At 31.7% G+C, this 16,298-nt stretch overlaps 1 protein-coding gene across 5 annotated transcripts in view; it reads left to right on the plus strand.

Moving 5' to 3' along the window:
• Window positions 1-16,298, plus strand: part of LOC118194397 (DCC-interacting protein 13-alpha-like) — a 104,825-nt gene that overhangs the window by 32,358 nt on the left and 56,169 nt on the right. For all 5 annotated transcript variants that reach the window (XM_035365549.2, XM_035365550.2, XM_035365545.2 and 2 more), the window contains 5 exons: window positions 219-331; window positions 9,305-9,483; window positions 13,064-13,228; window positions 13,915-13,999; window positions 14,097-14,197. In XM_035365549.2, the coding sequence (XP_035221440.2) occupies window positions 219-331; window positions 9,305-9,483; window positions 13,064-13,228; window positions 13,915-13,999; window positions 14,097-14,197 (643 nt within the window). The remainder of the gene's footprint in view (window positions 1-218; window positions 332-9,304; window positions 9,484-13,063; window positions 13,229-13,914; window positions 14,000-14,096; window positions 14,198-16,298) is intronic.

The raw sequence follows: 16,298 nt of genomic DNA on the forward strand, positions 1-16,298 counted from the left end.
TTTAATGAGGAAGTCTTTAATATAATTCAGACCTTTTTTTCAAAGCCACTTCATAATTTACTTTGTTTAATATGTTACTGTATACTCAGTCCCAAGTGTGATATGGTGAAGTAATTTAAGTTTGATTAGTTTTTTTTACATTTAAATTCAAAATCAGTACTGAATAATGTAAATAGAAAAATTTTCTCAGAATTCAAGATATAATTATTCTTTTTCAGAAATGGAGCAATCTGTCACAAAGTTTTGTAAATGTTCAAGGAAAAGAGATAGTGAAAAGGTTAGACAAGATATTAATGAAGAAGTTTATATGGCTACTAAAAAATACCATCAAGTAAGAATTTCCAATGATGTGCATTTTGAGAATGTCTGTAATACTCTTTCTCCTTTTTGAAAATATTAACCCTTTAGTGGTCATGAATAACTTGTGAACAAATTGTATGAAGGAATGGGTACAAACAAATCCTACTTGCTAAATGAATTCCCACCCTTCTTATTCCCTGAACTTCCTTGCCCTTAAAAATAATGATTCTTCACTGCAAATGAGTATAAATTATAGAAATTAGTTTTGCTAAGTGTAGATGGGTCTCCAGGTACTGTGTAACAAGGAGGAATTTAAGCAATCGAATAAAATGTTTGAAGTTAACCAGCTTGAGTTTACCAGTTTTACAAGGACTATTGGAATGAATATTAAACGGAAAAACAAATTTTTTGGCAATATTTTAACTTTTTATGATGAACATATGAATCATATCGTTACGGAAAGGAATTACTATGTAATTACTATGTATTAAAAGTGTGTATTAATTTAAGAATAAGTAGCATTCATCATGTATCATTAATGTGATATTATTGCTTATGATTTTTTTTCAGTGTTATATTAATACTGCTGTGTACAATGTTTTTTAAAAATTCAATTTGAAAGAGAACATGAGTAGGAAAAAGAAAAAAAAACTGTGGTTTCTGAAGTTTAGTGTATATATCAGTTTACATTTATTCTTTAATTACTAGACAGTGTGAATAGTGCATGTCAAAAATTAAATTTAAGGTAGCTAAAATTCTGCTAAAAATATGCGAAGTACATCTTTCTAGAGAATTATCCCTAACATATTGTGATGTCCCCAAAACAAATGCAATTTAAGAAAACAACTGGGGGGGGGGAGGAGTAGCCGTCATTTTCAAACAATAGTACAATATGATACTAATTCAGAAGTCAAACAACAAAAATCAGCATTATACTTTCAAAATTTTCACAGACCTAGTTTTGATAGTTTTACCAAACCACCATCCTCAGCTTCAAAACTGCAAATGAACAAGATAGGAAATGATGATTAGATAAAATAAGAAAGCCAGGACAAGAATAAGCAAGTGGCGCCATCTGTTGGTGAAACCATAACTAAAAGATAATTTCTTTAAAGGCCGAAGGCAAAGATGGATTGGAATTAGGATCCTTAACTAGAACAGAAAGATTTTTTTGAATGTGAAATACCTCTAGAAAATCCAGTTCTCCAATGGAAGATGTTTTTTGAATAATTTTGGCAGCAGAAAAATTTCATTCCCTTCTTTTCATCAATTAGCTATAAAGTTGCACATATTTTGCAGAAATTTAACTTTCGGGTTGTTTATTCTTCCATCAATAAAATTCCGAGTTCCATACTCAAGGACCCCATTCTGGATATGAATTCCTGGGGTATTTATAGGATTCCTTGCCAGTGTATTTTAATTTACATTGGCCAAACTAAGAGAGTCTTAACATTTCGCGTCAAGGAACATGAGGTGTATGTTAGAAAAAAAGAAACACAGTCTTCTGTTGCTCAACATTGTTGATCCGAAAATCACACTTTCAATTTTTCTGCTGCCAAAATTATTCAAAAAACATCTTCCATTGGAGAACTGGATTTTCTAGAGGCATTTCACATTAAAAAAAATCTTTGTTCTAGTTAAGGATCCTAATTCCAATTCATCTTTGCCTTCTGCCTTTAAAGAAATTATCTTTTAGTTCTGGTTTCACATGGCGCCACTTGCTTATTCTTGTCCAGGCTTTCTTATCTTACCTAATCATTATTTCCTATCTTGTTCATTTGCGGTTTTGCAGCTGAGGATGGTGGTTCGGTAAAACTATCGAAACTAGTCCTGTGAAAATTTTGAAAATATAACGCTGATTTTTGTTGTTTGACTTCTGAATTAGTATTTATTCGGCGTGTTATTGTGTCTTAATTACAATATGATGTATAAGATATTATGCATAATTAAAAAGTGATGACTACTGATTTTTGATAATAATTTAGGAATATGTATTTCAAAATGAAATTATAATAATTTCCCCCCTTTTTTGAAAATTTTAATGTTAGGAAATTTTATCAAATAGTATTAGCGGTATACTGTTGAATAAAATAGTTTTTTAAAACTGTGATATTGTATTTGGTAATGTCGTCCTCCATACCTGTACAGAGTTGCCAACTCTCCCGATTTAGGCGGGAGACTCCCGATTTTCGACCGCTCTCCCGCGAACCCGATTTACAATATATTTCTCCCGACTTTTTCTTATTCTTAATATTTCTCACGATTTTTATGGAACTTGGCTTAATACTTCGTTATATGAACAAAAAAAAAAAAAAAAAAAAAAAAGTGATTTTGGACGTCTGAAAGCAACTGAATTTTCTCTAGATTATATCTAAAATGAAACCTTGCGAATCAGATGAGAATTTCTGCTTTGTGATTGACAGCATACGTATCCAGAAACTTCGTTCTCCAGTTGTCCAATGGGCATCGAGCTCCACTGCGTGTCATCTGGCATATATTAGCCAATGAGCACAAAGCAAGCTGAAGGCCGTTGGCCGTTCTTTGGATGTTCTTTCGCTATTTTGTTCATCTTGTCCTGAGTTGTGTGAGTACACGTGCCTTTAGGAAATAGTTTTAGAAATTATCGTCTTTTGATATGTCTGTGAGAAAGGTGAAATACTCGTGCACGTTTCAAAAATCGTACACAGTTGACTTTCCTTCCATTATTTCTTCAAGGAAATGTAATAAATTTGCGAGGTGTACCATCTGTCGTTGCGATTTTTCGATTTCGCTTGGTGGAAGGGCAGATGTTCTCAAACATGTGCGTACACAAAAACACAAGGACAACATGAGTTGTTTTGAAAAAAACGAAAAATTAAATTTTTCTTCGGAAACAAAAGACCAAAAAGTGATTAATGCAGAATGTCTGTTCTCTGCCTTTTTACTGGAGCACAACCTGCCACTGAATGCATCGGATCACGCTGCAGCTTTATTTAGAAAAATGTTTCCCGATAGTGAAATCGCTAAGAAATACTCAAGTGCAAGGACCAAAACACCAATTGTTAAAGAAATGGGTTTGAAAAATAAATCTTGAGTTATTGATTGCATTAAAACAGCTCCGTTCTGCCTCTCTACGGATGGAAGCAATAATACCAATTCAAAACTGTATCCAATTGTTTTTTTTTTTTTTAATCCAGAGTCTTCAGAAATTGAGTGCAGTTTACTTTCTGTCCCCAGTTTAGAAGGACATTCGACAGGCTTTAATATAGCACAGCTAATTATTAAAACTTTAAAATAAAATGCAGTCCCTCTGGATAATTGCTTAGCGCTTGGTGCCGATAATGCACCAGTAATGGTAGGCTTGAAGACTGGTGTTGCAGGCATCTTAAGAAAGGCAAATTCAGATTTGCAGATTATGAGGTGCACCTGTCACCTCTTAAATTTAGCAGCTGAAAAAGGGGCAGCTTCTTTACCATTAAATGTGGATGAACACATTGTTGATATTTATTATTATCTTGAAAGGAGTTTTAAAAGAAAGGAAAAATTGAAACAGTTCCAACAGCTGCATAATACTGAAATGAGAAAAATTTTGATTTTTTGTAATTTCTGCATCATTCAGCAATTCAACTGGCAGTTCTCAAAATAATACTGCAAAATATAAGCGTAAAGCTGATACAAATTTCTCTCAAAAAAAAAAAAAAAAAAAAAAAAAAATTGCTCAACACACGAAACATTTTCCAATTACTGTAAGTTTATCTTGTGAAGAACGAATATTTATGTTTTTTTCTTCGGACCTTAACAAAGCTTTTTGCTTTTTTTTTTACAATTCATTTTGCCATCATTCGATGTTCTGAACACAATTTTACAAAGCAGAATTCCATTAATTCATGTTTTGCAATCAATGATTTATGATCTGTTTAAAGACATTTTATCAAAGTTTGTAAAACCAGTCTGTGTTTTGTCTTGTAATTCTATATATGATATGATTTATGGTGAAACAGAAAATCAGAAGGAAGATGAAGATTTGGTAATAGGAGCTGCAACTACAAAAGTAGTGGAAGAACTTTCAGAAGAAGACAAAAATAAGTTTTATCTTCATGTTAGAAGTTACTTCTGTCGAGTATGTGATTACACACTACATAAATTTCCAGTCAACGATGAAGTGATTTTGCATGCTAAAGTTGCTGATGTTTCTGCTCTAGCAAATGCATCTTCTTTTTTTGATATAAGGTACTTTTTGAACAGATTTCCTGTGTTACTTCGTTTAGTCATGAAAGATGATGATATTGATGTTGCTACTGATATACTGCAGTCGCAATTTTGCAGTTTACAATTAGAAAACTTGGATGAAGTTATAAAATCAGCTAGGATTGACACCCAGTGGAGGTTAATTGGAAAATTGAAAGGTGCTGATGGAATTTTAAAATATAGTGAACTCTCTAGAATTATGTTGGCCATCTTGACAGTTCCCCATAGTAATGCAGAGTGTGAGAGGATTTTCAGTGTTGTTGCGAAAACGAGGACTAAATTTAGATCTGATATTAGTGATGACACATTAGAAAAACTTTTATTAGCGAAAGCAGGCCTACATGGCAATTGCTATGAACAAAATTATGAAGTTTCTTTCTTAACGAGAGCAAAATCTGCCACTGTCCATAACATTTGTATGAAAACTGATTAAAGTGCCTTTTTTTTTTTTTTTTTTTTTTTTTTTTTAAACGATGAAAGTAATAAAAATGTTTTTATGTCTAAGGTATTTTTGTTTTGCTTGCATTTAAGACTTAGTAACTATTTAAAGTTAATTCATTATTAAAAACTACATTTTTATCATTTAAAAAGTCTTTCTAACATTGTGAAAAATCTCCTGATTTCTTAAAAAAATCTCCTGATTTTTGAGTGCCATAGGTTGGCAAGTATGCCTGTATAAACAGTTCCAGGAATCATGAATTTGAAGGATCATTCTGGAACAAATTAAGCTTTTGAGATCAAAACTTAATCAGGACAAAAATCACATACTTTTATTTTTGCAGTATTTTCTCACACATATATTACAATTCCTATTAAAATATTTAATACTTTTATTCATCTGCCACCAGAGGTATACGTCAACCATTATACACCAGGGCATTCCAATATTATGTAATTAAATCAGTTAGATTAGTTATGGGCTGTATTAAAAAATGCTCCATACTGTAAGCTATTATTTTCCTCTGACAAAAGATTGTACTATGAAAATTATATTTATTACTTATGTCCAAAACATAATGAATCACTACCAAGGAAGACAGAAAGAGTGAGGCAATGCAAATTGTGAAATCTGTTGTGTGATATTCTTCTTATTCTTATTGTGTGATATTCAGTATTATTCAGTAATTGTTAACTTGGGTTAGAAAGCAGCTGAAGACTTTTTTGTATTTTTCTGGTACAATTTTCTTTCTTTTCTCTTTCTTTCTCTCTCTCCTTTTTTTCCAATTTGATACATTGCAGATCTTGCTTCCCAATAAAAATTTTGGTTTTGTAGGTTTGCAATGAAAAGCGATTCTGGAATAAAATTTCCAAAATTGACCCTCTAAATGGTGTGGAATTTTGGATATCCTTATGAAGACCAGTATTTATAGCTATAGTATAGCTTCTGTTAACATAAATTTTTATAATTACTAGTTTTAGTCTCTGTTTTCATAAATTTCCATTTATTAAAATGATTTACATTATTAAAAAAAAAGCAAAAATGCAAAATATTTTTAAATGAGGCAGTGCAAGTATAAATAAAAGCTTTATTAGTAATTATATGAATAAAAGTTTATCATTTTCCCTTCAGTTGTCTAAATTGTACATATTTTTTTTCAATAATTTTTATCCTAATGTAAATTAAATGCTTATATTTACATTTTAAACTGTCTAAATTATTGAGGAATTTTATTGGGAGAAAAAGAGTTCAGCTGCAAAGTGGTTTTAACATTTAAAAATTACAGTGAAGAAAGTATCTTCCATGGCCTTTGCAGATTTGGGAGACAAGACCTTGGCCAGATGGAGGGTATATGTAAGATATATAAGCATATCTCAATTTTAAAATCCCAGATTTCTATAATTGTTATGAATCTAATTGTGAAATAGAGTTATTTATTGCATTCATTTCTTACAATTAATTTTTGTATATTTTCTTTAATTATGCTGTGTAAAAGCTAGTTTTAAATTAAAATGAACCAGGTTTCTATCTTTAATAGATTTGTAAAAGCGAGAACTAAAAATTAAGGGACAGGGAGAAATTGAAGTTGCATATTGTTTATTAATAATGTGCATATGGTATATGAGGTGCCATAAATTTCACTGGTACTCTTTTCAGCTCGAACCTAGGTTTTAATTTTTTAAGAGGTTTATAAAGAGATGACATAGGCTTTCTAGTAGTACTCACTGGAAGATACATGAAAGGGATTTACATAGGCTAATTAGTTGTTGATTGCTGCTAGTTTTGTATAAAATATCATTGCTAACAATATTGAGTACAGAATTTCAAGGTTGAATGAACAGAAAGAGTGATTACACTATCCATTGAATTTAAAAGTAGATTTGGCATAATTGATCTAAAAAGAGAACACGAAGAACTATTATATAAATTCAGTCTAGACACCAACATCTTGGCAATCCCTATAATACAGTCAAAAGTCTTTAATCCGGACTCGTCGGGACTTCGGTGATTCCGGATTATCGATTTTTCCGGATTATAGATCATCAGTTTAAATCTGGTAAGATGGCATGCAGAAATTATAAAATTAAAAATATAAAACCGTAATTTATAAAATAATGAGCAATTATGATCTAAAGAGTATCAAAATTTACAAAAAAAAAAAAAAGCTTAATATTTATTTGTTTACTTTATTAAACATTTCTTTCAACGCGCGCATGCGTAAAGCATACATTATGCATAGCCGAAATTAGAAAATTGCAACCAGAAAACTATTTGATTTGTATGCGTGATATTTATAATGACGAGGAATTTGATTTAAATCATATCAAAGACGAAGTACATCCAGATGAAATACTACATTTAATAAGGAATTATAAGCCGAATAAAATAAAAACATCTGCCCTGAAGATAACGATAGTGTTGACAGATCAACTTCCAGTTCATTGCGCGCCGCCACGTTCCCCCTCCCCTCCCCCGCGCAGAGCAGTGTGAAATTGATAAACAGATTTCGGAACGGTTAGATAAACAAAGGATATGCCTTTATCCATTTTTTGGAGCAATTCCACTTTTTGTTTGATGGACATCGAAACATACTTTCGTTTTCGTAGATCCTTTGGGAGCTCCAGCATCGGAAATTCTATTCGATATAATCGAAAGTTCAAGCTTATTTTTATAAAATTGCTCTTACAGTCTGCAAAAAATAATAAGCCGGATCCAATTTGAAGATTAAGGAACAACGCAATCATCAACATTAACTGAAATAGACAGTTAGATAATTTTAGCTTATACCGTCCGTTATACATTAAACGCGCAGCGAAAACGTATTCTGCGCTTGTGCACATGCAAATGCGCAGTCGTAAAGGTCTTATGCGCACGCTTAAACGCCTATGCGCATGCGTCAACGCGGCGCATGGGCAGAAAGGTTTTAGCTTTGAGGTCCGGATTATAGATCATTCCAGATTATGGGTGTCCGAATTAACGACTTTTGACTGTAGTACATTTATTAAAACCCTGGTATTCAGAGACTATATTCATAATCCTGCTCATAAAACATGAACAAATCTTGATATCCTGGAATTATGTCTAAATTTACTTTTAAGTGTAAGATTGCAGGATCTTCAGGCCTTATGCTAAAAAATATTTAGAACAACCAGAAAAATAGTTTCCTCAAAAGTAAATTATATGCTGCGATTGTCATTGTTTAGTCTATTTTAAATAGGAGAAAACTTTTCTATTAAGGAAAGTGTTCTAGTTTGTGAAGTCTTCCCGAAGTGTTAAAAGTTATGTCCCAATTAGTCACAGCAATGGGCATATAAAAAAAGTGAAAGTTTTATTTATGCTTTTCAAAACATAGCTATAGTAATTGAAAGGAATGAAATACTTACTATTTAACTTGGTGAAAATTTTGTCAGGATAATATATTGTGAGAATTAGCCTGATCTTTTATATGAATTGAAATCCTGATAAACTCATTTGATGTTTCGTATCAAAACGTAAAAGCTAAATTTGCTGGTTGCCTCTTCTTGTAATTGTAAGTCTTAAGTAAATCCATGCATACTATTTTCAAATATTTGCTTTTCCATTCTTAATTCTAAAATAGTTTTATTCTTATTTTCTTCTGTGGTTTTACCTTATATGGTTTTTGTATTTTTTGTATTGTTTTAGCTTTTTCAGTGTTTAAACTCCAAGTTTATTTTTCTCTTAGTTGTTGGTTCTGTCACTTTACCTTAGTTCTTTATCTTATTTCTTACTCATCTTCTTTTATGAATTTTTCATACTGGGATGCTCTATGATTTTTTAGCTTCTTTTATATTTGTCTTTTTTTTCTTCTGATTTTAGATGACAGAGAGTTTGATGCATGTAAAATTTCAAGACCTCTGATATCCAATGAGTACCATTTATATTTCAGTATTCAGATATTTTTTGTTGGGAATCTCTTTAAAACTAATTAACCTTTTTTATATGTGATAAAATGTACTGCTATGGGAACCTGTGATGAAATTGATAAAATGATTTGACAAGCAATTTATTTTGGAGAGTAAAAATTACTACAGTACTAGTTTTATAAAAATATTTCTTTTCATGTCATCTTTTTTAAAGGCTTATCAGAAATCTTAATATAAGCTTCCTTTTTATATAAATATGATTAAATGTGCATTTTAGAAACAACTGATAAAAATCTCCCTTTTCTGTATAGACACAATTTTTTCCCCCTGTATAGCAATTGTGTTCTTGTTACAGCAGTCATACTTTGCATGTATGTAATATTCATAATTTTCATATATTGAATAATGTATGTTATATAAAATGTACTCCCTTATATTTTACTTCAACTTTCAGACAGCTTTGCATTATTATGCCAATATGAATGCATTGCAGTACAAACGTAAAATAGCTTTGCTGGAGCCTATTATGGGATATCTTCATGCTTTACGATCTACATTTTCCGTTGGCCAAGAAACTCTTAATACTCCACAATTGGAAACATTTTTAAGCAACATAGGTTCCAGCGTGCAAGGGTATGTGAAAGTTTACAACAGCTTCTAGAATATGTTTTTTAGTTGTAGTATTTATAAAATGTTAGGTTTTACATTATAGAACTCTGTTGCCCTGAAAGTGAAATTGTTTTCATAAAATTATGTTCCTTATTTTCAGAAATTTTTGCAAATAGTAGTACATATGTAAAACTAGTGTTTTAAAAAATAAAAGCCATAGGCATCTTTTTCAAAGGCCTTTTGTACTTTTTAAGATTGGATACCATATAGTACAAGTAAATGTCAGGATTTTGTAGTGGTGCTGTTTATTGGAATTGCCACATGAGTAAGAATATCGTGAGTTAGAGTACTTTACGTAGGCTAATGATTGTAGCATTTACAAATTATCTTAAAATATGAATAAAATTTGGCTATACAGTCAAAAGTCATTAATTCGGACACCCATAATCCGGAATGATCTATAATCCGGACCTCAAAGCTACAAACTTTCTGCGCATGCTTCGCGTTGACGCATGCGCGTAAGACCTTTACGACTACGCATATGCGTGTGCGCAAGCGCATAATACGTTTACGCATGTGCATTTAATGCATCACAGACGATATAAGTTAAAATTATCTAATTATCTATTTCAGTTAATGTTGCAGATTGCGTTGTTACTTAATCTTCGAATTGGAATTACTATTTTTTGCAGACTGTTAGAGCAATTTTATAAAAGCAAGCTTGAACTTTCGATTATGTCAAATAGAATTTCCGATGCTGGAACTCCCAAAGGATCTACAAAGCGAAAGTATGTTTCGATGTCTATCAAACAAAAAGTGGAATTGCTGCAAAAAATGGATAAAGGCATGAAGAAAGTGACAGAGAGGTTAGTGAAAACGAAAAAAAATTTGATTGACAAGTTAGTCAGTATTCTCGGCACAGCAATTACAGGACTTAAACAGCAGAACTTTGTAACTGAACAAGAAATTATGTCTGTTTATATAAAATTAAAGAGAAAGTATTAGCACATAAAACAAAGCAACTTAAACAACTTACATTTAAAAAAATGTTTAATAAAGTAAACAAATAAATATTAAGCTTTTTTTTTTTGGTAAATTTTGATACCCTTTAGATCATAATTGTTCTTTATTTCATAAATTACGGTTTCATATTTTTAATTTTATAATTTCTGCATGCCATCTTACCAGATTTAAACTGATGATCTATAATCCGGAAAAATCGGTAATCCGGTATCGCCGAAGTCCCGACGAGTCCAGATTAATGACTTTTAACTGTATAATAATTTGATTTGACAGTTTTTTATCATTTGAGATCAGTCTCAAAATTGCACCCCCTACATACTTTATCCACCTTTTTTAATATGTTATTAGGCCAAAGTGGCATTAGCCCAGAAGGGTTATTAATCTGGAAAAGGCATTTTGTGTTGAATACTAAAAATGTTGAATCACTTTTCAGATTGTTAACACCAAATATTATTGCCCTGTGTTATATTTAAAGAAATTAAATAATGAAGAATCTACATGAATGCATGTTTCTTTGTCGCATTGTGAACAAACAGTGGCACCTAGAACCATCTCATTTTGAGTAACATAGTCCTCCACCCGAATACGGGCACCTGGAAGCCCGAATTTTGAATTTCAAGTTTGTTTTACTATCTATTTTATATTTTATAAAACTTTGATGAATTTTTGATTTAAAAACTCAATCAAAGCAAGCAGTGGCAACACTGTACGGAATACATTTTTATCTCCAGTGTGTGAGACTATCTATTAGAAATTCTAAAAATATGCGGTTTTTAAATATTTTTAGCCCAAAGGATGCTGGCCCAAATACTTTCAAAATGACTGTAGAAGTGTGTATGTGTGTGTAAATGAAACAAATGCTCCTTTGTTCATAACATAAAATCTGAAAGCTTTCAGATTTTTTTTTTCTTTTCGTTTCAATTTTGCATGTGTTTGCATATTTTGTGAAATCTAGTATGTTTTGCAAGTATATAATAGTAACTAGATCTATGTAAAGTTTCCTTTGCAAATTTCTTCCAAAGTCTCACTCAGCCATGAAGATGAACACATCAAAGGGTGTAAAAGACCCTTTTTATTAGTCACAACTTTTTAATAGAAAGGCATGGAATTCATGCTTACAATAGCACTGACCACTTGCGGCGAGAATTTAAAAGTAATTTAACAATAAATTTAAAAGGTAAAGTTGTAGTACTAGACTGCAAAATTAAATTTAATTTAACAGGCTGACTCGGAAACCTATAGCAGTGATATACTAACTAGATGGCCAGAATCCATAGCCGCTGCTAAGATTACCAGCTGGAGAACAAAGTACCAAATGTATGCTTTTACTAGCGAAATCATGCTCTGTCTAACCTTTTTGTTCCAGTGGTATAAATACTCTCGTTCACTTACGTCATCAGCTGGTATAGTGGTTATTAACCCTGATTTGAACTCTGGGTTCAAATTTCAGTGAAGGCATAGTTGTAACTGTCCATCCATTCATAGGAGGCAACATTAGCCACCTATTAGGTGCTTCCATAATGAAATGGCCACCACTTCCAGCCTTTGTAGTGGCGCAAGGCTAATGGCTGTTAAATCAAACACCTGGCCATTAAAAAAAAAAAAAAAAAAAAAAAAAAAATCCTAGTATGCAAATGCTAGGCAAAATAAGAGAATTCAGGAAAGGCTCAAAAATTAAAATAAGTATTAATAAAACTAAATAGAGCCTTATAGTTTTGCCTAAAGCAAGTACTTTGTTTGGAAAGTCTCATAAAGTAAAAGTCACCACAAATGTAATGAATATGGTTATCTTATATAAATTTTAGTGATTAAATATTTCAGTTTTTTGTTCATAACATTTGCAATTTATGGATTTTGAAAATGTTTTATTGGATATAAAGATGATAAAATGTTCTTTTTACAAAAGTCAGTACTTCAATTGAACTCAGCGAAGGACTGAGCCATGAAATTGTAATATAAAGAATCAATATGGTTGACAGGTAAATAAAAGAACATGTGTGAAAGAATGTTGTATGCATAAACACATAGAATACCCACATCTGTGTCACTGACATAGCAATGGATGGCTATTTTATGGAGAAAAATATAAACACAGTCCATTTTTATTTTGTTAAAAGAGATTTCTGATCCTAGTCTACTGTTGTGGGTGACTTTGTACTTCAGGCTATAGTAATTTTAAAAGCAGAAACAAAGCTTTAAGTATAGCATTAGATTGCTTTCTGTAAAAAGGAAATTCACATGCGCATGTTTATTGTGAAAAAAATATTGCTATAGATTATCCTGTATGATCTTTATTATAATTTTGTATCTTTTGTCACCTATATGTAGAATGCTGAACTTGCTGTACATGAATCCCTCAGTTATCATATCTTTTATATCAGTATTTGCATTCAATTTTTTTCAGCAATTATTAATATAAAAATACATTTGTAAGAAATAAATCATTGATTTCTAGTCTCATTTTTTGTTCCATAAAAACAGTGTGTATGGATGAATGAGAATACTTCTCTTAGCATAACATCTTAATCAAAATATATTTTGATGTTTTTTTAAGTTCTTGTATATTTGGGCTTTTCTCCAGAGTTCAGGCAGAACTTGGTCAAGAAACACAAAAAACTGTAGAACTTATTGATACCATAGAACAGCAAAGTCAACATTTATATTATGCTGAACCTCCTGTAGATATGCCTTATATTCCTCCTAATACTGGACTTTCACAAAAGAGTGGCTATTTGTTTCAAAAAACGTAAGAAAACTTTAAATTATATTTCTGTTAAGTAATGAGTTTTTTCCTTTTCAAATTATAGTATTTTTTGCCATTTTCCCATTTTTAAAATCAAATATTACATTAATTTTATGATAATAAACTGTGAATATATATTTTTAAAATTTAATTGAAGGATAAAATTTTACTTTATTTATTAATTTTAAATATTCTTTGTGTATGTTGCTGTTTGATATGCTTCACATAAAAAAAAAAAAAAAAAAAAAAAAAAAACCACGAGTTAGTAATGAATAAATAGTATTCAGCTCGTTTATTTATTTGCTGTTTATAATTAAATAAATTCTCAGTCTTTGAACTAGTCAAAGAAATAATGAGATGAACAGGTTGCCTTTTTAACTATATATGAAAATTATATCATATTTACTATTAGTAAAAGGGTTCTTATTAGTTCTGCTTGTTAACATAAAATTTCCTTTTGCCTAATTCAACATGGATGCATTTTTTATTTAAATTTAAAATTCTACTTCATGTATTTTTGTTTCAATGTGTGACATTTATTTTAAGTTTCTTTTAATATTTTGGTAATTAATTATGGTATTTTTAAATAGTATGGTACATTTGTGTTTCAGTCATAAACTACATTCAGTACAGCCTGACTGACTGATATCTGCATGCTGTAAATTTTTAATTTTTAACTTACTTTCTAGGAAATTTGCTGGAATGGTGACCAAGTGGGACCACGTGTTTGTTTATACTTTGGGAAGTAAATTAATGAGTATGGGAAAATATGAGGTATTTTAGAAAATTTTAAAGAGTTAGTGAAATTAAGACATGTGATTTTTAGTTGCATAGTTTTGTGTAAATAAGTTTCTGTGCTATGTTTTGTTAGGTTGCAGGAAGTGTCATTATGGAACTTGATAAAAATGTTACTACCATGACGCTTGAGAATGAAGATCGTCGCAATGTCTTTCAAGTGTCTAATGGGAAAAAGTAAGCTAAAAGCTCAGTATAAAATTAAGTAAAATTTGAAATTTTTACAGCATAAATAATTAGACTATTGCCAACTCTCTCTCTCTCTCTCTGTCTTTGATTCCTCCAAATGTTTTCTCTTTCATAATAAAAATTATGCCTGATGCAGTTAAATGCATTAACATGTAAACTTATAAATGCTAAATTATATGGTATATTTTCTGAATATATGTGCTAGTAAACTATTTCATAGTCTTCAGAAGTATACTTAGAATAGTATAGTATTTACATGAAAGTAATTGCTTGACTATCTTGACTCGCTGAAAGTAATTGTTATCAGATTTTTAATTTTATTTTTATTCAAAAATTAATATGCAATAAGTTACTGTAAATTCTGCTCCTTGTATCATAGTAATATGGCAATATTAGTCATAGTAAACTATTTAAAAATAGGTTTACTGCTTTTGTCAAGTTAAATTTGAATTATTTTAAATTTATTTTTCTGTGTAATTGTGTACTTGAGTTAATTAAAATTAAGAGTTTTTTATAAATTAATATGCAACATTTACAAAAAATTGCCTTAAAATTCGCTCTCCCAAATATATATTTTCTAATTGGTTTTAAAACTCAAGTAAATTTGTATAAGTATTTCATGATTATATGACTTATTTCTTCTATTCTAAATTCAGACTTATTCGCAATTCAAATTAGAGTTATCTAAGAAATCAGCAAATAAATTCAAGTCATTAAAATTAGTAAGGCAATTTTTCATTAGACATTTCTTTTGAATTAATGTCTAATCAGTTTAGGGTTATGTAATCATTTGCAGGGCATATTTTGCATACGAATTGTAGTAGAACTGTATCTATTTTTACTTTTGAACTCGTTAGTCCTAAAACTCTGTCAGTTACTTTATTGAAAGAAGGGAGGAGAAATTCTACAGAAAGTTCTAAATTATTTTGTCAACATTTAAGAATATTATGCTTAGTTAAAATATTGCTTGTCACTGAAATTACTCCACAACGGAAGAGAATTTAAAATAGAGATGAAAATTTGTCCATATTTTGTGATCGTACAAGGTAACCAAAAACATTCTTACTGTTTTGGATAGTCAGAAAGAAAAAGGTCATGCAATAAATAACAATCACCGCTAATCCTCAAAGTAATTACCATCGGCATCCAGTGCCTTTTGCCAGCAAGTGGCTAGCTCAGGAGTCTTAGGTGCAAAGAAGTCCGTGAGGGCCTTTTCGAGGTATAGCCAGTTGTTGAAGGATTTCCCACGAAGATGGTTGTCCCGGGAAAGGTGGTAGATCATTTGGTGCGAGGTGTGGGGAGTATGGTGGATGGGGTAGTGTCTCCCAGCCCAGTTGCTGGATGGTGTCCCTGGCCTCCTGAGCCACATGCAGCCTCGTATTGTCATGGAGGAGGAACACACACTTATGCTCGACTAATGCTGGCTCTTTATGCATCAGTGCCTGATGCATACATTCCATCTGCTACGAATACAGGCCTGCTGTGATGGTTTGACCCACTGGCAGGAGCTCGTAGTGCACCACTTGGTGACTAGTACACCAGATACAGAGCATGATCTTACATGGGTGGAGAGAAGGTCTCGCAGTGTGAGGTACAGGGTCCTGTGGTGACAGTCTGGAATGCCTGAGTGTGTTCTGGACCCAATTTTCATCGCTGGTGAGTACTCGATCAAATATGGATGCCATTGCAATGCCAAGTAAGCAGTAACAAGCAGGCAGCTACACACTGTTGCTTGTTTACATCGGACAGTGAGTGGGGTACCCACTTACTCATCTTGTATGCCTTTCTTACACAGTGCAAATGGAGTCTGATCATTTCATCAGATACCTGGAAGTGTGCTGCAAGCTCACCACATCTTTGGCTATGGTCACTCTGTAGGGCTGTTCTCAGGGTCTCATTGTCCAGTGCTTGTGGCCGACTGCTGCATGGTGCATCACTAAGAGACATATCCCCTGACCTGAACTTCTGGACCCTAGCAGTTCGTTCATTAATGGCATCATCCCCACAGGCCTGGCAAATTTGGCGACTTGATTCTGACAGGCCCACTTTAAAATCATACAGCAAACAACTCCAAACAAGCACCTTTGAT

This window comes from Stegodyphus dumicola, chromosome 1 (genome assembly GCF_044657685.1).
Source record: "Stegodyphus dumicola isolate Sdum_Otavi_A_Nest chromosome 1, ASM4465768v1".
NCBI classification, from domain to species: Eukaryota; Metazoa; Arthropoda; class Arachnida; order Araneae; family Eresidae; genus Stegodyphus; species Stegodyphus dumicola.